This window comes from Phalangium opilio, unplaced genomic scaffold (genome assembly GCF_054372755.1).
Source record: "Phalangium opilio isolate 3A_F unplaced genomic scaffold, DU_Popi_V2 ptg000009l_1, whole genome shotgun sequence".
Taxonomy (NCBI): domain Eukaryota; kingdom Metazoa; phylum Arthropoda; class Arachnida; order Opiliones; family Phalangiidae; genus Phalangium; species Phalangium opilio.
The window spans coordinates 4003767-4028287 of NW_028324146.1; the positions used below are offsets into that span (position 1 = coordinate 4003767).

The window sequence follows — 24521 nt, forward strand, 5'->3', positions numbered from 1 at the left end:
TCATATTAACCCAACATAAGCGAGTAAGACCTACTAGAATTTAATTTTTTTTGAATAATGTAAAGTATCGATGAGATCTCGTGTATTCAACGTATTTTCATATACCAGAGCTCCACACTAACGAGCGATCGACTCAAGCAAAAAGCTAAGCTTTTGTTATATAGCGACGTAATAGAAAACACGCAGCAAAAAATTACCTGTGTTGACGTGAATCCACCATTTTCATTCTGTCGAGAAATTAGCCACCTCATGATTGGTAAGGCTGCCGCAATATCACCTTTAAGAGCTTGAGTCAATAGAGCGTACGCGGTCATTTCGACATCCTGAGACTGCGGCAAAAAGAAATAATCCGATCGTTTATCCGTTGTATTTAGTGGTTTTTCCGTTCTTGTCCAGTAAACCATGTCTCCTGTAAGCCGCGAAAAAAATTGAGTTCCGCTTATCACTAAGATCAAAAGTACATGTACTCTTGCCAAGGTCATAAATTTATAACACAGATCTGCGAAATATAAGACTTCAAAGTTATCTTTAATATACATCGCTTTTAGGCTAATTTGTCTATAGTACTAAGCTCCTGAAAGAAACCCGCAGAAACAGCTCCAGTAATACTTTGTATTTCAAAGCAAATCAGGGCTTCTGCACAAAACGCAAAAGGTTGCGCTGGGAGCACTGGGATCGAAACTAACAGTGAAGGTTTCAAATACGCTCTGAGAACCGAGTCTTATACTTCACGAGATAGAAGCTAAACATTAACTTCTGCCAAGATTGAAAGAAATCATACCATCTCTCTTGGCTAAACTATTCAGTTTTTGTAACATCGCGTCTTTGTTGGAGTCGTCTGCCAAATGAAGAGCGTAGGTTCCAATTGATATAATATAGGGGTCGTCAGTGCTTATCATTTGGTTGACTAAATAGCTCTTGGCCAAATTGATCTCGTTAGTGATACTTCTTTGCTTCGGATTTTCCAACAGTCCGATCAATACGAACGCGGTTAAAGCGATTCCGCTTCCGGAACCTCCTTGCATGGCTTTAAAATGAACTTCGCCATTTTCTTCGAAAGAACCGTCTGGCTTTTGTTTGCTCAGCAACCATTTTTGCGCGACTTCCAACACGTTCTCGTCAATATCTATTAGTTGTTGAGCTTGAAGGAATGATTTAACAACGAACGCCGTCAGCCAAGTACTGCCTTCCTTGTCACTGTTTCCGAAAGCGCTAAATGACCCGTCAGTTCTTTTGTAAGTGAGTTCCCTCTGGTAACCTGGAAAAATGATCAAATGTAGCTTCCAGTTTCCAAATATAAGAGATATTTTATAAGTATGATATTTCCTACACTTCATGATGATATAGCTACACTGAAAGCTAGTTTGAGACCGATGCAACAATTAACTATTTAGTCACTACTAAGCCATTGACAGTCTCACCAATCATCGCTTTACCACCTCTCAGTAATCAGAGTCAAACTTATGTTACATTTCTCATGGAATTATTGTTACATTAAAACTAGATTCGGCGGGCCACGTAATTATTGGTTCAATTTCGTCGCTGGCTGTACAATATAAAAACAAATTTACACTTACCACTTTCAGTAAATGCTCTCGTTTTAGCTCTGACTGATTCAGAAAGTCTGTTAGCACGTTCCAAGTACTGGCTTATGACAATATTCGGTACAAAGTTTAGAAGATTCTGTTCGCCACAACCAGTTGGCATTCTGATTAGTTTGTCAATGTTGTTAACACTGCTTCCCAGTAAATCGCCTATAGTATAATGGTAAAAAAAGCTGTTTTAACATAACCCCCATTTCACCTCTATATTCTGAAATTCACATATAAAAAAAAAGGATTAAGAAGTATTTCTCAATTTTCATTGTCAAAAGGAGAAAGACTAGACAACCATTATATGCCTATAATCACACATACCAATTGCCGAGACTGTAATTCTTGTAGAACCATTTACAGCGTTTTTGGGAATAGGTATGGTGACGTTTTCAGTCACAGGTCGCCCATTGGGATTTCTTAGATCAACCAATATGGCCTTGTTAAAATATTGTGGCGTTCCCTCCGGCTGAAATATAAATCAGCTAGTGTTAAACTGAGATACTATCAATGCTGGTATGAAGAACATATTAAAGAAACCATAAGAACGTCTTCTCATTCATAAAATTGACCCTTGGTATCATCCTGTCCCTCATATTATGAATTGTCCAACTTCATCAATTGAATTTTTCCGAAGTTCTTATGGTATCTTAAGTACGTTCTTAATATCATTTAAACTATACCTTAACCAGTAGATTTTTAGATACACCATCTCCGGCCAATGATGAAGAAGCTGTGACTCTTATCTCAATATTTCCCAGTTTCAATGGAGTAATTAAAAATGATACTGGCGTTCCATCTTGAGGGGATATCTATGTAGAAAAACAGAAAAAAATTCAGAAAGGTACTATAAAAAATTTAGTTTAAAATCTTACAGAAACTTGTTTCGTTTTCGATTGTTCCGTGGAACGTTCACCTTTGATGTCATTCTTGGCAACCGTGAATTCAAATTCTCCTTTCTTATTTTCCATAGTTACTTCAGCCTTTAAATTTGAATATTGCCGTTTAATCTATATATCTATGTAAGTCGAAGTCCCAACTGGCAGACTGACTGATAATCAAGGCCCAGCCCAAACCGTTTTAATTAGAACGCGCTGATATTTTGGACGAAAACATGTTTTGCGAGTCCGGTGACCAGTAACTTTGGTTCATTTCGTTTCTCGAATTAAAAAAATATCGGGACTTCTCGTTTAGTTTCTCAATTATAGCTTGCAAATGAACTCGCATACTAATTATCAGCTGTTATCTAAACTGGTCACCAGCGAGTGTTTCGACCATTATACCCATTTTAGCACACGCCGAGTGGCTTTTCATTTCAATTAACTAAACTGCGCGCTTTCCCTTTGGTCTGTCCTTATAGAACTATATTACCCCAAATACGTTAGCAGTTATCCTCACAACTTACTTTAATTGCCTTATTTAAATAATTGAAAACCACAATTTGGATCGCCACCGATTCTCCTCGTATAACAGCATATGGAAGACTTAATTTTACGAAAAACGGTCTAAATACTGTAACCTAAATATGAAAATTAAAATTTTATATTTTATTTCATATGAATTGAGATTCACGTTCAGCTGTCGAGGAACTACCTTAGCGGGCTGAGGTGCTATGCCTAAACCTGTGATAGAATCCATGGCGAATGCGCTTATAACCCAAGACGTTATGGTGTCTGGTATGTTGTTTGAAACTGAAGCTATTCCATCTTCACTAAAATATTATAAAAGAAAAAATAAATATATTTCCAATGATAAAGATACTAGTTGCTGTGGCCGCTTTTAACAAATGCTAATAACATAATTCGAGATCTTAATTGGTATTTCTCAAGAGGTTATTCTACCGACCCAGATGTGGTGTTAACCCAAAGAAAGGTGTCTGGGAATCTTTTGCGTAAAATAATTCTTTGTTTTCCCGGAGGTGGAGCGTCAGGAAGACCAGTCGGTGGTTGAATCGAATCGTCCAAAGGTTTGTCATCCAAATATATAGCGCTATCTCTAAATCGAACTTTACATAACGCGAATACGACAAAACGTTTAAATTAGATAGAAGAAAAAAGCTCAAAATTGATTGTGGAGAGTAGAATCTTCAGTCGCGAATCAGGCTCAATGGCAATTAGCAAATTTTATTTCCATTAAAGCTTGATTATAATAATTGTTAATTATTAGCATTTGTTAGTTTAGCTAGCGCTAAGCAATCGTGGCAATTGCAAAACATTGTGCAAGTTTATGAAACCAGGAAATTACAGATGTGACCAGGGGAATAATAGCTTCCATTGCAATGTTTTTGAGTACTTTGGTAAGCTCGCAACGTTTGGACCACGTTTAAGTGTATTAAATTATACGATACAACCTCCTCCGAAATCTAAAAATATCATCGCAGGGGAAATAAATTCCCTATGTCAGCTATATAATTTCCTGATAAACCAATAAGACAGCTCTAACGAGTTGGGTTCAGTAGGAAAACTCAAATGTTCGTATCGATTCATAAAATTTGGATTATCCATTATTGTATCTGGACTTTTCAAGAAAATTATAAAATTAGTTTTCTGCCATAAAAAAGCATAGCGAAAAAACGAAAAGACTTTCAATGGCAACCCAACCTTCATCTCTCTAGTATTTGAAAAGCAATTATGCAGCGCTAAACTTATTGCAAAGTAAAAGCGCAACGTGGGACAAGCCTTAATGCTTTCCGTGGTAAGTGTTCTTGGTAATGTAAGATAGCACAGCTTATGGATCGATTATGTCAGATTTTTCACGATAAATTGAGAATGAAATGACCATATAACCATTTTTAATCGGTTGAGTATCGGTATCATTAATTTTATGTTAATTGATTTCAAAGTCTCGGGAGTTAACATGCCAAGTCAAATTGTAATTGGTTAGAGGTTCAAGGCATAAACATACTTGCTTTTTTAATGAAAAAAGTTAAAAGCTATTTCTTAGTAAGTTATTATGATTTGACGATCTTTTTTATACTAAACCGGTTAAAAATAGTTATACCTAACTACTTCATTGTAATATATTGGTGGTATATTCGCGATTGAATTAATGATAAATAATTTAGTAATGATTAATAGTCCATGAGTGTTCAGATAATTGCGCAGTGACCCGCCCCATTGAGCTTAGTATTTTTAGAGCATACCCAGCATTTATTGCCTCCCAAAGCCAGGTCTCTGAAAAGTCCTTTCGAATTCGAATAGAAGCCTGCTTCTGCAACGGACTGGTTGCAGATTTATCATCAGTCTCAGCTTCTTGGTCGGGAGAATCGTAATAGACGTTACCCTCGGGGTGATGATTCATTCGATAGAAAACTTTTACAGTAAAAACATGAATTCGTCTCCACAATCTTTGAAGGAAAGCTTATAAATGCTATTTATTCTTACTCATTTGTTCAAATTTGTAGACTAGTCCATTTGATAGAATCACAGTTCCAGAATCCTAATTTAGAGAAGAAAAACTTTCGTCATTAAGAATGTGCAATTTCATGGAATCACCACAATTTAGCTAGTATCAGTAACATGGCCTCGTGCAGAGTAACAGTGAAACAAAATTAATAAATTGGAAACAATGGCAAATAGGCATAACAGATGGGGAGCCTCCAGTACGAGAAGTATCATTTCCCTCTCTCCGACGAAAATATTTTACATTTTAAAGTACTCCGGAAGTTATAATACTCTTGGTTTTAAGTGATACCACATTTCGAATTGCAAACCTGCTAGCTGTAAAGCACTTTGACTATGTACCAAATCGCAAATTTCCGATACTTAGCCACTCCATCCATACCAATTAATTCTCATCGTAACATCAAGAACCGAGCACTAAATTTTCTACAGTAAACACTATTTGATGATTCAAATTCATGGGTACATTTGACGAACGTACTCGGATGCATATCGATATCGTATCAAGAGGTTAATAGGCGTGCTCAAGTCGGTCTCGGGTCGCCGACCGGAAGTTGACACGACGTGAGAACTACTTACTTCGAGTGTAAATTTTAAGGATTTATATATTGCTTGTAACGGATAATTCAAGGGCTTGCGATTTTTCTAACAAAGTCAGTATGCACCTAACTTAATTGAACCCAGCCAAGGTAAATAATAATCAAAATTTATATTAACGTCAAATATCTCGGCTGCTGAACTTGAACCAGTCCACCACAGGGATCGTTTCCTTCTTCGGTACCATGGTGGAAGAGTTTTATGGTCTTTCCCGCCATCGTACGTGTCCATTTCGTCCAACACTTGCTGTTGCGTAACGTCATTTCCAGATTTCAGAAGTAATACACTTTGATCGATTCCCATAACGCAAACGAAGGCGTTGGGTTTAGTATTTACTCGCACACCAACTCTGGCACCAGGTTTAGTCTCTGTCGCATCTGCTCTGATGGACACCTAAATATAATTTATTAAGTTAATTAATGTTCATTACTCTTAATGGAATATGAAATGACTTGGTAAACATTTTTAAATCGATTTAGGCTTTCAAATTATTTCAAAATCATTAATGAAAATTACCGAAACGTTTCCTTTAACTTTTATAAATTTACAAACGTTGAAAAGTTAAGTTTAACACTCTTTTATTAAAAGAAAACTGCCTCACGGTATCTCTGTAAGCAAGTTACAACCGGAACACCACGTGAGCTTTCAGCAGAGAACACGAGCTATCTATTTCAGAAAAAGCTTTGTACTGTAATTGGTTGGAGGTGATATCAAAAGCTCATAGATGAAAACAAAAAGTATGCTTCACCGAAGCTTGCTTTCTTCTCGTTTCACTTGGCGTCTATAGTCAAAGGCTGGGAATTTTGAACTTTTGCTAATACACGCTGTGTTTATCAAAAATTTTTATGAAGCTTAACACGCTAACTTTTCAAACTTTCGAAACGTGTGTTTGATAAATATTTTAAATGATCTTGATGTTTTTCTGTTAGTTTTAATCGATTAAAAAATGTTTGTTTTATCATATTATTCTCCCTTTAAAAATAATCCTTATTTTAGTTGAAAATTATTACTTACCGGTGTTCTGAACACTCCATCTAAATCAAAATTTACAGAATCAGCCACGACTTCTCCGTTGGATGGCTTCACGTAATAGGCAATGACCCTCGCTCTTGGAGCCATGCGGTAGTTGATCGGAACGCTGAATTTATGAAAATTTCTATTCGGTACTAAAACTGTTTGCGCAAAGGCGATGTCACCTCTGCCCATGACCTGAGAAAAAGTATCGTGAATGAATTCCTTGAAACTCTCCAACAAGTACATTTTAAGATTTTAGAAGTAGTCTATTTTGATCATTTCCAGCAAGGTTATAAGTTGAATTACGAAACATTCAAATTTTAAAAATCATTCTTCCTTTGAAAACAAAATTCAAATGTTTACCAACAGAATGTTCCCAAAAAAGTGCTAGAACGGGTCTACACTGGGTAACGAGCTAATTTGAGTCTAAAACGTTGTGTCAATTTTTCATCCGGGCCACCGTTTTCAAGTTATGATTGAATTATGAATGATCCCTTAAAATTAAGTAAGAAACTTGGAGACAATGCTAATTAAATTGCCAGGTTTTGAATAGCACACGATATTTCACCAAAATCGGTTAAAGGTTTTAACTTTTTAGAGTTTCACTAAAGCACTTAGCTACTAACATCCCTATCTTTATTTTTTGTTGAGTTTAGACCACTCATAATTCACGCGGTAGAAAATAACTTCGTGGGGGACTTAGAATATATGTTCAATAATTCAAGGGCTACAAAATTAATTTTCTCGTATTGAAACGATCTGACACCAATTCAAGTTTAAATACAAAATTAATTTGACTATTGGGATGAAACTTAACATATTTAAATATTTGCAAAGGAAGAATTATTAGATTGGAATTTTAACGTTTTTGTAGTTTTCATTGAAAAAATAACGAAGGTTTTGAATTACCTCATAAACTAGGTGATCAATTGGTTCAGTGGCATTTACGCTGAATTCCGCTACTTGCCCAATTCTAGGTTCCTTGGTTTCCATTACAACTTGTAAGAAACTATTAGAAGGGGATATGGCAGCGTCAATTCCTTCGATATAATGGATTTGATTCTTGTAAATTGCTCTTAAAGTGATAATCGAGGCATTTATCGGAGGATTGAAATTTAGCTCCAATTGTCCATTGTTGGGAATCGTGTAGTAACTATCCAGCCATTCGTCTTCATTGTACGAGAAACCGTATTTCAATTGCAGCTTACCGTCGGCATCGTTAACGGGAGTGTCATCTTGATAGGCGATTTTTAGCTAAGGAATTTTTAAGCACAATTAAATTACAAATATTGAAACAATTTTCAACCAGCCCCAAAATTGATAGTACGAATTAAAAGCCAAGTTATTCTTGCAGTTTAGCAAGAAAAAAAATATAGTGGAAGCGGGTATAATTTCCTCAGAAGTAGAATAAATAAATGAATAGTCGCAGTACCTTTGATTGAAGAAACGAAATGATCGGACTTACAAAGCAAGTGTTAAATATTTAAAAGTGAAACATTAACAAAAGCGTTCGTTGTACGTACATTGCCGAGAGCGGTAATTAATAACTTTGGTTCATTTGGTTTCTTTAACTAAAGTTATTACCACGAATATTCGTTTCATTTCTCTAGGAGCGCCTGAAAAATCGCGTACAAATTTTCTTTGCAAAATTAACGCGTCAAGAGATGAATCTAGACTAGCCGCCAGCGAAGGTTTCGAATCTGTTTATTAATTAGCTTAATAATCCTTGACTAATTAGTTTCACGCTTAAAATTGTGTTCACATAGACGTAGGCTATACTTTTACATGTTCAAAAGTCTATAGGTCTCATTTTTATACCAGATTATATTTAACTGACAGTTCCAACTTAACATGCATCGTTATTTTTGCTTCTTCGTAACCCCACACCAGGGCTATACTTCTTTGTAGTAATTTAGTTGAAGCACGAGTTTATTATATGGGAATTACTAAGCGCAATGCTTTATACTGTGACCGGCAGTGTTGGCGATGAAAATTTTACGAAAGCAGCCTTATTTAGTACACATGGGGATGAAATATTCGCCCATTCTGAAGTCGAGAATTAAAGAGATCAGAGAGTGGAACATTTTTTAAAAGGTATTGATGCCACCATAACTTTGTCCCATCAAAATTCGATTTTCTTAATTTCGGCGGACAAGACTTAAAAATTCCGCATGAGCGCGCAATGAAAAAATTCATTGCCAACGCCGAACTGGGAGAAGCTTCTGATGTGAACTTCGGTGGGAGTTATAAGCTTCTGATGAAAGTATATGACACATTTAAAGTGACTTACGAACGCTGTATATTTTAAACCCGGTTTAAAAGTCTCGGACGTTTTTATGAGTTGAACTTTGATATCTTTATCGTAGATTTTCATTGTATTCGTCGTATTGTACTTTCGGCCAGTAATCTCCTCTTCCACTAGGGCAAAAAATTCAATTTCTCGTTCGAAGAAATCGGTTTTCAAATTTAAATCCGTCGATAACGTCATGTATATGTCTACTTTCCCTTCCTCTAACTATATTAGAAAAGCGAAATAACAATTATATCTTGAATAATTTGGATTTGAAATTTTTAAAGGTAAGTTTCAGACTAGAAATTTCTACACTTTATAAAGAAAGAGCGTATAAACTGGAGGCATTGTATAAATTTATAATATTAAGGAAGATACGAGTAATTGCGTTTTCTGACTGGACCGTTACCCTATAAGACGAATCGATCAGGTGGTATTGGCCGTCCAATAGGGCTATCTTAGTTGTGACTTCAGTGCCTAGGTAAAACGTCACGTGCTCGGTTTTTGGGCGGCCATGTTTGGTAGCGCTTTGGTTCTATGGGCAAATAGCACAGGTGACGTCACACTAAGGCTTCTGAGATAGCTCTCTATCGTCATCTTAGCCAAAAACCCAACTCATTTTCTTCTATTAGAAAACCTCAAAACCGAAATGCTCGTTTTGTCTTTAATATTATTATTAGAAGGATACATAGTTTTAATTTGAACTATTCATTATTTAATACGTTCTTTAGGATAAATTAGAAAATAATGTAGTCTGATACTATCCTTTTTAAGACAGAGTAAACTACCCACTTTAGTTTTCTTTTGGAACGACTCGTAAGGTCTAACAGTTAAATAATTGTATCGAGTCAAAGGTGCAACGGTTAATGTAACTTCGCCTTTCACTGGCTTACCATATGTGTAGCTATAATACAATATTTCATTAAAGTAAATCATACAGGGTAGAACAGATCAGACGAACACTTATTAAGAGTAATATTTCACTGCACTGTATGCTGATGGAAAATAAGCAATATGATAAAAAATCAGCCCGTGAATATGTACAACTTATGGGAATCATTGTGCCCTCGTATCTCCCATGTTAATTTCTAAGCGGGGTTTGTGGGTATTCCGTAAGGCCACATAGTTCTGACCGCTTTCTAACCTTGACCGGTAGAAACACTAAGTCCTACACGCAACGCGCAGCATTATAGATTGTGTTAAAATTCGTCACACTTTATCATTAGTCTAGTTCTTCCCAAAAAATCCGCCTAGATACGTTGAGAAAATGGTTACACAATGTTTTCTATTAGTTGTATCTATTCCTGGTCAGACCTATAATACACAGTATGACCCTGCTTTTAAAGCTGGCAAGAACGAACGATTTCACTGCTCAATATAAGTGTTCGTATGTTCTTAATGTTTAATCATGTTTCCCGAAGAAGACTTTAAAAACTTACAATGCTTTAACAGTAACTACAACCTCAGATTTGTTGTAGGTAGCATATGACGGTAATTCTATTTTAACCTCATAAGTCGGTAAAACTATAAATTAGATTCAAATTATTATTAAAATAATTAGTTTATGTAAGTAAATGATCTCGATATTTACCATATTCTGCAACAGTAAAGGTTTTTGAGAACGTTTGATTCTGAAATGAAACAAGTTAAATTATAAAATGTTAGTTACATCTATACGAAACTACAAATAATCTTCTTCTATTGAAAGATATTGAAGAAGAAAAACAAGGCAAATAAAAATAAAAGTAACTGAATTAACAAGAAAAAAATGGTGAACTAAAATTTCAATGTAAAAACTGTGCGCAAATGGGCCATGAGAATTGTGCCGAATTGGGCTATGATTCTCGAAAATTGTGAGGAATTGGGATATGATTCTCGAAAATTGTGCAAAAATGGGCATCGTCGATATTTTTGACAGTAGATATATTATTTTATAATTACCAAAACTTTAGTATTAATTGTCCAGTCTCCTAGTACAGGATTGTCCGATAACTGCAAGGATTCGGCCATTATACCTGGAAAATCAAAACAATAGGGTAGATTTTAATATAATAATTTTTCCCGACGGATCTTTTCTTTTTGATCTTTAACAGATCATCTTGTAAAAAACCACAAATTAATTTGTTTAATTTACCTTTGTTGGTAAATATTCTTTCCCATTGCTTTATTCGATTCTGCTTTGCATCCTAAAAATAAACTCAAAAGTTATTATAATTTTTTAGAAAGGTGATAATTAACTTACGGATATAAAGACTGAAATCGCTCCAGTGACAAAAGGTTGCAAATAAGGACTAACAATGATTACTCTAAAACGAACTAAGAAAAAGTATTTTCAGTTAGAACTATTATTACCATTACCTGCATAAAGTAAATTTCTGATTTACCCAAATGTCCTGGTTTATAGACGGCTTTGTCCGTTTGAACGAAAACCGAGAAACTTTTCTGTTCGAACTCTAAACTGGTCGAGTTTGTGAAAGTCAAACCGCCTTGACCAGTTACAGTCAAATTATACTTTCCGGAACCCCAGCCACCAATTTCAAAACTCATGATCTGAGTCTCCCCTTAAAAAATAATTAAGCTGTACTTAAAACGTTTATGGCTACGTAATAAATGGCTAATGCAGTAACAATATTTTTTATTTAGTTATACCACAAGTTTATAAGTGATATGTTCTACAAGTTTGACAGTACCTATACTTCGTAATGCTAGACAATACTGAGAGCTAGTTTGAGAACGACAAACGAGAATTGACTACACTCTGTTTTGCACTCTCACTTCCTATTTAGCCTACTGAGCCTTTGACAGCGCCTCACCAGGTGTCGCTTTACGAGAATCTACGGCGTTTCTTCCTGACAAACTCTCAGTAACTTGTAACAAACTTATGGAACATATCTTATGAACTAGTGGTTATGCAAAACTGACAGTGCCGTTGAAATAGTTTGAGGGCCTTGGAGTAAATGACGAAATCGCGGGCCCCAATCAAGACAACCCTACAGGCGTCCCAGACCCCCTCGGGCCCCGGGAAAACTGACCGAATTGACCCCTTCTCTCTAAGGCCCTGTCAGAGTATGGGTCCCTTGTTACATCAGAAACAAACGCCTCGGGTCATCTGCTCCAGCATTAACTTGTGAGAAGTATACAACTTACGAGCATTGAGGGATGTTGTTTTGGATATTCGGTTATACGCGCCGTCGTCAGCCGGACCCGCGATGACAACTGTCATTTCAACGGGAGATGATACTTGATGAACTGATACACTAACATGATATTCTAAATTCGGTCGCAGTTTCTTAGGAGCTACTACCGTATACGTTGACACTGGTCTCGATACTGAAGACTCTACAGACTCAAAACTGGAAACATAACATTTTAGTCAGAAAAAATTCGTTAATTTTAATGGGAGAATGAAATTGTCTGGCAATCATTTTTCAATCGATTTAGATCAAGAACGAATTCAGGATACCATATGGTATTAATTTATATTAATAAAATAACATTAAAATTGTTAAAGAAACTCGCCAGAAATTATCAGTTTTTCAAAGTTTCAAAAGTTCGCGTGATAACCTAAACGACGATTTTTGGAAAGCAACGCCGGTATCTTTATTCTAATTAAATTTAACCAATTACAGCACGATTTTATGAAGAAAAAAAACTGACTTGTCTGAACAAAACTTGGCATGGAAGTTGGCTTACCACGTGCACTTTTGAAATTTGAAAATTGATATGGTTTTTTCTATCTATATCGATTATAAAATATTTTGCGTAATCTTTCCATTAGTCTCGCTTTATTTAGTTTACCTTATTTGAGCATTGGTTTGCGTTAAATACGTAGAATGAAGGACGACAGATATGGCAAAAAGTAATATTCGAGACATAACCAAATTGTGGAGAACCTACGGAAAGATTAGAGTTTAAAATTAATACATTAATACTAATTAATACTAATTAATAACAGTATTTAATTGGCGTTTGTTTATATAATCTTCCCCAAAAATATTGTGACTTTTTCATAAAGCAAATTTTAAAATTTGTAAACATTCGAGATCTTTCTATACGCGGTGAACATTCAAACTATGAAATTCTACAAGAAATTCTGTCATTTTCCAAAATTCACCTAGGACAAATTTTCCCGCCTTTTTCAGAGGATTTTCAGTTGGCCCGTAGAAACGTCTTTCAGTTTTACAATATATATTCATAAGTTCATAAGATAGGTTCCGTAAGTTTGTCATGAAGTGACGTAGGTCATAGATTCTCGTAAAGCGACACCAGGTTAGGCGCTGTCAAAGGCTAATTAGTACAGACTAAACAGGAAGATGGACTGCAAAACCGAGTGTTGTCAATTCTCGCTTGTCGTTCTCGACCTAGCTCGAGCTTTAAGTCTAGCAGCACGAAATATAGGAACATATCTTATAAACTTATGATATAATATATTCAGATATAGGAAAATTGAGAGAGACATTAAATTTAATGACTAGCAATAATTTACTATACGCGATCTCTTAATTGATAGACTTGCGAGGGTCTAAAGTATATTTTTGCCATTGGCTCTAAATAACAAAAGTATTTGCTCAACCGTACTTTTAATTATGTACTCCTAGTTACGTACTTCTAGTAATAAAGAGAAACGCTGTGAATTAAGATTTATTTTTTCCGCTAAATTCTCCTTAAAACTATCAGTGACAAGGTCATGGTCATAAACCCGAGGGGCAAACCACTTCCTTATTTAACAACACGGCCCTCGATTAAATTCGATTCAATCATTATTGGAATGAATGATTGATTTTTTGAATATTATGAATGAATGAAAACTTGCATGCGCGCATATAACAAAAAAGGGGGGGATAAAACTGGTTTCCTTACAGTTCAGAGTTATTTAACTTCGTTTTAAAAACACTCATAGGAAGTTATTCGCCCCTCGTTATATCGAAAATTACAACAATAACACCCACCAACAGGCTGTTGTGATACGATGTGACTAATAATAATAAATATTTTATAACTAGCCTCAAAGGGAGGAAGCGTCGGGATATTTTTGCCACTTTTCGGGATTACATTTTATAAGACGGGTTCAGGTTCAACCCCAAACGCCATAAAGCCCATCTAGAGGATATAGTGAGCGCTTTCTCAATTTTTCCAATTGATAGATCTTTTGGTTTCTTCTTAGCTTCAAGGTATCGATGGGACTAATAGTTTTACCTGAGTAGTAGTGGTAGTGGTAGTAGTGGTAGTGGTAGTGGTGGTAGTAGTAGTAGTAGTAGTAGTAGTAGTAGTAGTAGTAGTAGTAATTAATTTAGTAACGGGCGTCAAAGAGGGTATTGGCGTTGGCGACATGCGATTCACGTTGCCAAGCAGCCATTGAAAAATTATTCCCCCAAACGGGTAAATTAGGGGATATTTCACTAGAAGTACATTTATTGTAGTAGTGATAGCGAGAGTACGTAAACGATGTGGCTTAATTATGGGCTAGACCATCTTGTTTTAAGATTTACCTACTACTTAAGAGCAAGGTCTCTGCATAACTTCAGCTTCCTAGGTGAAGCGGTTTGAACTGGGTTTTAATTATAAGTCAGTCAGGACTTATATAGTTACTTAAATGTAGACTCAAAACTCGGTGTCAATTATTTGCAAAAATTATATCCAGATATTAAATACGGAATAACAAACAATCTAGAAAGTAAGTTAGAAACACTGTCTATACCCTCAACGGCATTAAGTCGGAAAACTAAAAAGAAATTCCATCCCCGTTTCACACACATCCCATATCTTCTTTCTCGATTTTTAGAAATTCCTTGTACACGTACTACAGACAGTTTTAAAAAAGGCGACAAATCGTCACATGTATCATAGCAACCAATAGGACGCAAAACATATTACGCAATTATATTCGTGGATCTCAGCCGCTAGTCTACGTTCAACCACGTTGGGAAGGCGAATAGAATGGAATCTAGTTAATTAGTTTCGGGATCTAATAGGTTCACCATAGTTTCTCATTCGCTTCCTCTCCTGGACTTGATCGTACCTCGAGGCTCGAGGTTTCTCTTCCTCTCTCCGCTTCCACTTTCACGTTCAATACATTAGCGCGCTGGCTACTATGCAGCTATACTAAACTAGTTCTTGTACAGTCTCCGCAGCACTCCAGGGCAAGGAATATTTTTGGAAATCTCTGCGACTTGGAACCGTTTCCGCGTACCGAGTGAAGCTCAATAACTTTAATATGAAAGGTAAATTGAGTCTTAGCATATCAACAGATTCTTCTTATCAGTATAGTTGATTTTCTGTAGTATCGCAAAGGCTTCACGCATAAAGGTACCGGGAAGAAGTAAATGTACGTTCAATCGATATAAAGAGCTAGATAAGCGGGGTAAGCCAGTCAGATCTAAACAGTCTAAGCCTTACCAAGAACCGACATGGCGGCGGCCGTTCAAATCGAGGTGATACGCAAAACGCAAGAGACATTAGGGACAGTTATCAAAAAACCTCCGTTAAGTGAGAAATTGCTACACAAGCCCCCTTTCAGATTTCTACATGATATTATTACGGAAGTGATTAGAAAAACTGGTTTCATGAAAGGTCTCTATAACGAAACCGAAATGGTCTCTGAAAACGTGAAAGACAAGGAAAGTAAAATCGCTTTTTTGCAAAAGGCTTTAGACGTAACGTCTATGGTAACGGGTGAAATTTTAACGGCAAAACCGACAAAAATCGTGGCCGGACACGAACCGGAAAAAACTAACCAATTCCTACAAGCCTTAGCGAAAGGAGTTCTAAGTAAGAAGGACACTACTCAAGCCGTCAAAAGGGTTCTGGCTGGGGAAAAACCGTCCAAAAAAGAGATAAAAACGTCCAACAATCAACAAAAATCTAAGGAGAGTTCGTCAAACAAGAACGTAAAGTCAAAAACGGACAAGGAAATTAAAGTAACCAAGAGTAAAACCGAAGTAAAGGAAGTACCTATTCCAGTAGACACTGAAGAAAAACTAGAAAGTTTCACGGAAGAAAACGGCATTAAAGAACCCGAGCCTGTCATCGAAGACCCACCCCCTCGTCCAAGTCCGAAGAACGAAGTCCTTTCCGAACCGATACCGGTGCCAGTACCGGCGAGCCCCGAGAAGGTTCCGGATACGCAACCAGAAATTCAAGAGCCTATAGTTTCCGAAAAAGAATTAGAAAGACCGCCAACAAGTAGCAGACCCTCGGCTTCTAGTCGTAAATCAACGGCCCGTCCGACCAGAGACTCTTCAGCCAGGAGGACACCGTCAGTTGCGTCAGTTCCTCAACCGGAGCCCAAGGAAAGCCCGAAAGTCGCTTCACCACCCAGATCAGTCCGTCCAACAACAACAAGACCAACCACGGCACGACCAATGACTTCAAGGCCAATAACAGCCAGACCAACAACAGCCCGTCCAGCACCGCCCAGGGTGCTAAACAAAAATATCGTGACACTTGAAGAGACTCGAGCTCCTAGCGCTAGGGTAGTTGCGAGCGTCATCCTAGATGACGGAAATGATGACGAAGACGAAGGATTCGTTGTAGAAGACAATGTTGACAGTAACGACTTGATAGCCGAAATCACGGCAACCACTGTTCCTAAGTCAATTAACGAGAACATCAGCGAGGAAGAACAAAAAGGGAGTCTAGTCAAGCAGATGCTAGTCACGAAGAAGGATTTGGAAGGCGGAAGTCAAAAGAAAAAGACGGAAATCGACAAATCACAAATGAACGACGCGGGAAAAAGAAAGGATAGGGAAACTAGTGGCAAGGAACTGGAGCAATTAAGACAGTTCATCCAGACAGTTAGCCGTAGCGCTAACCCTTTGGGGAAAATGCTCGATTATTTGCAAGAAGACATTGACGCCATGAATCAAGAACTACGAACATGGCACGAAGAACACCAACAAAATCTAGTCGCTTTAAAACGGGAGGAGAGTGTGACGGAATCCATTCTTGATCCGTTGGGGAGGCAACTAGAAGAGTTAGAACTAACAGTCACCGATCAACTAGACAAAATTAGCGTTTTAAAGGCAACTATATTCCACAACGACGAAAGGATTCAGAGAATGTTATCTAGAGCACATAATGCAGTGTAAAAAATACCAACCTAATCCATCGCGCTAATAACTAGAAGTAGAACGAATAATGAAAATTTAATGTTAGACTATTATTTTTAATCCTAAACCCTATGGAAACAACCACGTTTACATTCATTACTCTAGGCACTTTGAAACCGTTCTGGAAGGTTTTTTTTTGCAAATGTCTAATACATATTAATCAAAACGCGTCTTGGATTTAACCAAGACCTACAAAGTATCGATAAGAACAAGGTTAATCACTTGACTGAATGCGCAGATATTGAAACTTTTTTTTTAATTAAAACTTACATGCTTAAGAAAGTATGTTCCATCACCCTATTCCATTGAATAAACTTACTTTACTGGTAGTAAATTTTTTCCCTCTCAATAATTTGAAAAATTTACTTATCTCGGGTTTTCGAGCACAATTCCATTCCCCGAAAACATTTTATAACTACATTTATTATCACTTTTAAGAGAGTACGTGTATGACATTGTGTCGTTAATAGGTTGCTAACATATCCCCGTTTATGCCCTGAACGCTCCATAGTGAAACCTTTTGTTAATTTTAGTGCAAATTTCAACAATGGCAGCACATTCAACATGGACGTTATGATTTTTACTCTTGGTTAAACTGACTTATGTTAATAGACCACTTCGACATGGGAAGACACGGGGGTAAAACTTTGCCTTCCATCTCGCTCGAGTGAGTCGAGTCGATGGAAAGATCATAAATAGAGCAGAGACGGCGAGGGGTCAAACCCCCCCCCCTCCCATATGTCCCGATACTAAGGATTGACATCTCTTTTTTACGTAAAAAGGGTCTATAGCAACGGTACGACAGACAATGTTCAAACGGTTCTGCCATGGCGTTTCTATGGTTCGCAAGCAGTAGGGGCGTGCATGATATTCGTAATTTTTTGATTTTCTTTGTTGTAATTGTTAACTTAAGCGTGGTCGTAGCCTGAAATTTATGACTTGGTTATTTTGAAAAATAGCCTGCGTTCACCAAGTCGCGTGATCTACGACGCTGTGGCTCGACTCTGCTACTTAGTCTGTATATCTTCAGGAACAAGGATAATGCATTAACGGTTTTTAAAGGAATATGGGATTTTTAAACTTGTCGCTGCGAATCTTCCTATAGTAAATGTTGTATTTCTAGTAGCCCCAGAGACTTCTGGTAGCACTCTTTATGCATTTGGTAGAACAGTTTTATAGAAATTGAAATGGTAGAAGATATTTATAAAATAAGATTTGTTCGAATATTTAAACTTCAATTTGGTCGAATTATTTCGTAGTTGTCCTATTTCAAGGCGAGGAATGCTCTCAAAAACAATTACTATTTGCTGACGAATACCTTAAAAAGTGATTCACACAGAATTCTCGAGCAGCTTAACGCGTAATTGAGTGGGCTATTGCCTTGGTGACGAGGCCAGCGAAAGACAAGGCATGAGAATGGCACAAGGCGTACTTCTATCAAGGGGGGTATACAACTATACATCCTCCTTGTTCGTATCGGGCGCAGCAGAAGCTAAAGCAGACTACCCCCTAATCGTTTTTTCATTGTTACGTGTAGTTACTAGTTATGAGGTATTTTTCCACACGAAAACTCTTAAAAGTGATAATAAATGTAGTTATAAAATGTTTTCGGGGAATGGAATTGTGCTCGAAAACCCGAGATAAGTAAATTTTTCAAATTATTGAGAGGGAAAAAATTTACTACCAGTAAAGTAAGTTTATTCAATGGAATAGGGTGATGGAACATACTTTCTTAAGCATGTAAGTTTTAATTAAAAAAAAAGTTTCAATATCTGCGCATTCAGTCAAGTGATTAACCTTGTTCTTATCGATACTTTGTAGGTCTTGGTTAAATCCAAGACGCGTTTTGATTAATATCTGTTACTTCGGTCTTAATTTTTATTAATTTTGCGTACATGCGGTGGTGATTAATTTATTTCAGTGCTCATTCCCGCTAGCTGCAGAAAAGGAAATAGTTTGTCATTCAATAGACTGAGAGTTATTAGCTAAGGGGACGTCACATCAATATTTTTAGTCTTAATTTAAGCTGATGAAATTCGTAGATATACGAGGGTGTGATGTCATGACAAAGATTTTAGTTCGACTATTTCTGATGAACCCAGACCAGAATATACCAGTTGCTTTCACGTTAATTTTGAACCCCATTTCCAATGTCATTGTGTCAACAAGATCTTATTCAGAACGGATATTTCTCTTAACCTTTACACGAGATTCAACATATAGATTACCATCTTTTGTGATTAACTTTAACCTAATTTAAGAAACTAAAATAGTAATTTTTTTTGTTAAAAGTGGCATTAAATAAGACAACTAGCAATAATTTGGCAATATTTCAGGGGAAAAGAAATACAATTTTGTAGTGTTTTGGAAAAGCTGGCAATATCATAATAATTATAATATAATATAAATATAACGCGTCTTAAAAAGATTTTCTCTTCCGTATAGTGTGGTAGTTTGGCATATTTTATTTTTCGCTCTGTCCTTAAGTACAATTTTAATTGGATTTAGCCATTGGGATAGATGATAAATGATTAGCCAGCGTACTACGGGAGTCTGGCAATGGAACTGTGCTTAGATTTATCATTGAATATAGGAAATAATAGGATCAACAAATTATTTAGTAGTATTTATGAAACTAATGGTAACTATTTTACCTTTGATAAATAAAGTGAAATGAGAGTTACAGTAGTTTATTGATGACAAAAGTTAGGGTTAATAGTATTATTTATTTTATATAATAGTTAAAATATAAATTGTAATTTTTTAAAGTTATGGCTGTTCAGTAATTACTTAAAAGTCATTAAAACAATAAATTGCTTTAAGAATATTTTTGTTAAACTTTTTTTTCAAAGTTAAAACACGTATGATTATTATTTTATTGGCATGTGCTAAAGATTTATTTTAAAAACACATTTGGTTTGATAATTGCTACATTTATTTATAGGACGCAATTTGGAATTGAATTTCCCTGGTTGTTATTTGTATTCATTATAATTATTTTCCAGTAAATAAAAATTTTATTTTTCACGTTTAAAGCTAATAGTTGCGTATTTTTTAAAGGGTTTCATTCGTAACTTTATAAGGAAAATTATTTTGGACACCAGAAAGGCTTTTGAGAATAATTAGTGATAGCGTCCTAACTGTCAAAAAATAGACCTTAACAGGGAAAAGCTAGGAATAACTATAATTAATTTTAACTGAATCTAAAATGTAAGTTTCACTATGAATACATGAGAGGGATTAAAAAAATGTTCAAAGAGAGTCATACGTGAAGGTTGGATTTAAAAAGTGTGAAAAGTTCAACATTAACGTTAGAGCACCAATAATCATTTTGTTAATCTCTCAAGTGAATAATTCAATGATGAAAAAATATTTATACACATGTAATCCTAGGACTGTAAAATTGAGAATATATAATAGCCAGAAAAATAGTAAGCATGGGTTTTAATGTTAAATTATTTTAGGTATAAAAAAGGGAAGGGGGAGTTTGTTAAAATACTGCTAATATACTTAAAGATGCTTTTTAAAAAGGGTAGTGATTTGTTGGTGTAGAATCTGCAGTTTAGCTCAGAGAGTTAATGAAGCGCCTTGTATTTCGTTAGTGACATCTTCAATCCAGTTGATTTATTTTTTTTTCTATATTTAATACTATTGAACTAAGATGGCGTTAGTGGTTAATGTCATTAATTGGTAGCTTTTTTTACTGGTTCCATCGCGCTTGGTTTTGTTTCATTGATGTAGAGTCTGCAGTTTAGTTCACAGTTAATGAGGAGCCTTGTGTTTCACTATTGAACTAAGATGGCGTTAATGGTTAATTTCAGTAATCGGTAGCTTTTTTACTAGCTCCATCGCGCGTGATTTTGTTATGTTAATGTAGAATCTGCAATTTAGTTCAGAGAGTTAATGATGTGCCTTGTGTTTGGTAGCGACATCTCCAGTCCATTTTATTTTGTTTTGATATTTATTACTTTTGAACTCAAATAGCATTACTGCTTAACGTCATTAATTGGCAGCTTTATTTTACTAATTCCATCGAGCTTGTTTTGTTTGGCAAACGTCCGTAAAATAACGTTCATAAGGCGTTTCGATGGAAATTTAAATTGAAGTCCAAGGTGATTAGGCGGTTAATCACAGTTGGGTTTTTTAGAGTTACGAGTGAAGTACTTGAGGTTTAATCGGGTGGTGAAGGAGGGGGGATTTGGGGTATTTCACCACCCGCGGACACGGGGTAGTCAGTTCCTGTAGGGTAGGCATGCTGACAAGTCCCTTATTCCCTCAAAACTTTGTCGCCCAGAAGCTTGGCTTACAGGAGTGCGCCCAAACTCCCAACATAGTAAAGTACATAATTTTAGTAACAAACCATTGCTGTTCTAAATTTTAATAACGTTGAAGCAACTTTTGTTCAAAAAAGTTTTTTTAGCAAAATCATATCTGTTATGAACTTCTATTGTGTTGATGAACTTGAAGGCAAGGCTTGCCAAGCCGTTATATAACTATGCAGGGAAATTAAATAATTGACACGTATTATTTGGCCTTGGTACAGTTTGACGTTCTATAGACACTCACTCAACAAACTGTCAAAAAATATAAATTTAATAAACCAAAACTTTTTAAAATGTATTAAACCAAAAATATTTAAAAATGTAATAAAACAAAAAATATTTAAAATGTAACAAAATAAACATTAATAAAACTTGTTAAAAGTGTTTGAGATAAATTATAAATCTGGGGTCCATTAGTTAACAAAATAAGGTGTGCTGTCATTACTTTCCTTGGAAAATCACTGTTAACGACAGTGCTTTTTCTTATGTTTAATAGTTTGCAAGATAAACAAAGATGTTACGTTGGCGAGAAATATGTGGATATCTTCTGTAGAAAGCGTGGTTTTTCATAAAGCCTTACCTAATTTAAGATTTTAATCATTTGGGTAGAATTATTAGTTCAAAATATTCCTAAAGCCAATTACAGTCAAAGCTTCCTGACATTTAAAATGTAGTTTGGTCTAAAAGCTATAAGGAGCTAACAACTGGCTAGGGGGAACAGATAGTCTGACGTCACACAGCCCCTCTCTGGTTGGAATTTTTGCGAGTAGAATACTGTTTCCAACCGTTAGGGGGGATGAAACTCCAGTAAGAGATAGAAGGGTGTGACGTTTCAGGGTCAGAACTGTTAGCTCCCTATTGTCTCCGTCATGAGTTCCCATATCAGAAGGGGAAAAGAAGTATTATATTCTTCCCCATAATATTTATCAAATTATTATTAATTTATTAATTTCTTTATCAACTTGCGTTAATCATTTCCTTCCTAACATAACTAATTAAAAGATTATTAATTTCTTTATCAACTTGCGTTAATCATTTCCTTCCTAACATAACTAATTAAAAGATTATTAATTTCTTTATCAACTTGCGTTAATCATTTCCTTCCTAACATAACTAATTAAAAGATTATTAATTTCTTTATCAACTTGCGTTAATCATTTCCTTCCTAACATAACTAATTAAAAGATTATTAATTTCTTTATCAACTTGCGTTAATCATTTCCTTCCTAACATAACTAATTAAAAGATTATTAATTTCTTTATCAACTTGCGTTTATCATTTCCTTCCTAACATAATTAATCAAAAGATTATTAATTTCTTTATCAACTTGCGTAAATCATTTCCTTCCTAACATAATTAATCAAAAGATTATTAATTTCTTTATCAACTTGCGTAAATCATTTCCTTTCTAACATAATTAATCAAAAGATTATTAATTTCTTTATCAACTTGCGTTAATCATTTCCATCTATTATTATTATTATTAGTTCCAAACCATTGTTTGTTGGATGGCTCACTAATAGTGGTTTTGTTCGAAACTGAGCTTCATTCATGAAATATTACATATAACCACAATTAATATAACTTGTTAAAAGTGTGTTTGAGTTAAATTATAAATATGTAAACTATTAATTAAGAAAATAAGGTTTGCTGTCAATACTTTCCAGAAAATCACCGTTAATGGCAATAGTATTTATTGTATTTAATAGTTTACAAGGTAAACAAACGTGTTACGTTGGTGAGGAATATGTGTATAAATCTTCTGTAGTGAGCGTTGTTTTTCATAAAGCATTACCAAATGAAACATTTTAATCATTTAGGTAGAATACAAGGTTTTAATTAATACAATGGAACCCTGATTTGAGTAAATAAATAACGGCATTTTTAACTATCACTACTGTTACCTATGCTTACGAAATAAATAAAGCATAAATTCATAGCATAATACAAAGCAGACTTCGAAGACAGAGCATATATGAGGAAACCAGGATGGGAAATAAGATTGACGGGCCTGGTGCACTATGGATATTGTTTTGACCAAGGCTTAGAGAAATTAATTCACCATGGCTGCGCACCACGATTAGAAGCATTAAAGGGGCTGAAGCGACCAAGGCTTAGCGCAATTTCACGGGTTTCACCGCCTTAAAAAAAGTGGCAAGTTTAGAAACAGATTGTGGGACAATAGAAAGGTGGAAAATTATGAAATTAGGCTTATATTAAAACTTGAAACCTACTTTATATTATATTTAAAATCTATCCATCAGCAAATCCTCAAAAAATATGAAAATGACAACGATAAAGGACCCACTCTCAAATTTTTTCCCCTTAAAAAAATGGCGACCACAAACGGGGTATTTGTCACGGCGGCAATATTAAAGCAGTCTTATCTCACTACCGATAGGGCATTTCAACCAAAAGGCATTAAGAAATAACAATCGGATTAATATGACGCAACTAAACGCAAAAAAAGGCCAATTTTGGTCGCGCTGCAATTTTCTAGTAAATCAGTCTATCCATGCTTAAATAACGCAGATTGGGGTAATTTTGAAAATTTAAAATTAAACATACTTAAACTTAAAATTAATCAATGAAAGCTGGAAAGCACAAATACTAAATATGAGGCTTTCATTTGAAACCGTTTTCAAATCAAACAAACGTATAGTTATTTCATGACGGCTTCCACAAAAAGGCTAACTGTTAAATTTTTCCCATGTTATTTCTATGGAAAATTTCATGATTTTCATCAAAATATCGTAAAATTTTTGGTAAAATAGTAGTATAACGCCTCCACGGATTTTTAAAAGTTTATAGTCGTTTCCTATAGTAAACGAGGTGGGGAACACGATGCCGTCAAAATTTTTCACCGCAAATGATTATGAAGTTTTTTTTTTTTATGAAAATTGCAATATTTTGGAAAAGGACAAATCTAATAGAAACTGAACCTAACCTAACCTAACCTAACCTAACCTAACCTAACCTAACCTAACCTAACCTAACCTAACCTAACCTAACCTAACCTAACCTAACCTAACCTAACCTAACCTAACCTAACCTAACCTAACCTAACCTAACCTAACCTAACCTAACCTAACCTAACCTAACCTAACCTAACCTAACCTAACCTAACCTAACCTAACCTAACCTAACCTAACCTAACCTAACCTAACCTAACCTAACCTAACCTAACCTAACCTAA

At 35.5% G+C, this 24521-nt stretch overlaps 2 protein-coding genes across 5 annotated transcripts in view; one reads left to right on the forward strand and one right to left on the reverse strand.

The window, feature by feature from the left end:
* LOC149713415 (CD109 antigen-like) overlaps positions 1-24521 on the reverse strand; it is a 44153-nt gene that overhangs the window by 2787 nt on the left and 16845 nt on the right. Inside the window, exons 2-24 of the mRNA XM_089847715.1 lie at positions 12693-12787; positions 12042-12247; positions 11279-11455; positions 11137-11210; positions 11029-11080; positions 10836-10909; positions 10486-10525; positions 10334-10418; positions 9687-9798; positions 8895-9119; positions 7514-7858; positions 6605-6799; positions 5711-5983; positions 4976-5030; positions 4735-4903; positions 3186-3303; positions 2998-3111; positions 2468-2575; positions 2276-2404; positions 1917-2061; positions 1578-1754; positions 782-1258; positions 198-409 (exon numbers count right to left, since the gene is read on the reverse strand). Of these exons, the coding sequence (XP_089703841.1) occupies positions 198-409; positions 782-1258; positions 1578-1754; positions 1917-2061; positions 2276-2404; positions 2468-2575; positions 2998-3111; positions 3186-3303; positions 4735-4903; positions 4976-5030; positions 5711-5983; positions 6605-6799; positions 7514-7858; positions 8895-9119; positions 9687-9798; positions 10334-10418; positions 10486-10525; positions 10836-10909; positions 11029-11080; positions 11137-11210; positions 11279-11455; positions 12042-12247; positions 12693-12769 (3639 nt within the window). The 5' untranslated portion in view covers positions 12770-12787. The remainder of the gene's footprint in view (positions 1-197; positions 410-781; positions 1259-1577; positions 1755-1916; positions 2062-2275; positions 2405-2467; positions 2576-2997; positions 3112-3185; positions 3304-4734; positions 4904-4975; positions 5031-5710; positions 5984-6604; positions 6800-7513; positions 7859-8894; positions 9120-9686; positions 9799-10333; positions 10419-10485; positions 10526-10835; positions 10910-11028; positions 11081-11136; positions 11211-11278; positions 11456-12041; positions 12248-12692; positions 12788-24521) is intronic.
* On the forward strand, positions 15302-20042 carry LOC149713416 (intraflagellar transport protein 54-like). Of its 4 annotated transcripts, none has more exons than XR_016371015.1 (2): positions 15302-18742; positions 18924-20042. XR_016371015.1 is itself a non-coding variant. In XM_089847695.1 (1 exon), exon 1 carries the CDS (start codon positions 15302-15304, stop codon positions 16979-16981), a length of 1680 nt encoding a protein of 559 aa, XP_089703821.1. In that variant the 3' UTR covers positions 16982-20042. The 4 variants fall into 4 exon arrangements, 1 of the variants encoding a protein (XP_089703821.1); XR_016371016.1 differs by having other exon boundaries at positions 15302-18693; XR_016371011.1 differs by having other exon boundaries at positions 15302-18192; positions 18262-20042.

Excerpts from the sequence above, each read along its gene's own strand:
- LOC149713416 (XM_089847695.1), top strand. The coding sequence starts at position 15,302 with ATGGCGGCGGCCGTTCAAATCGAGGTGATACGCAAAACGCAAGAGACA.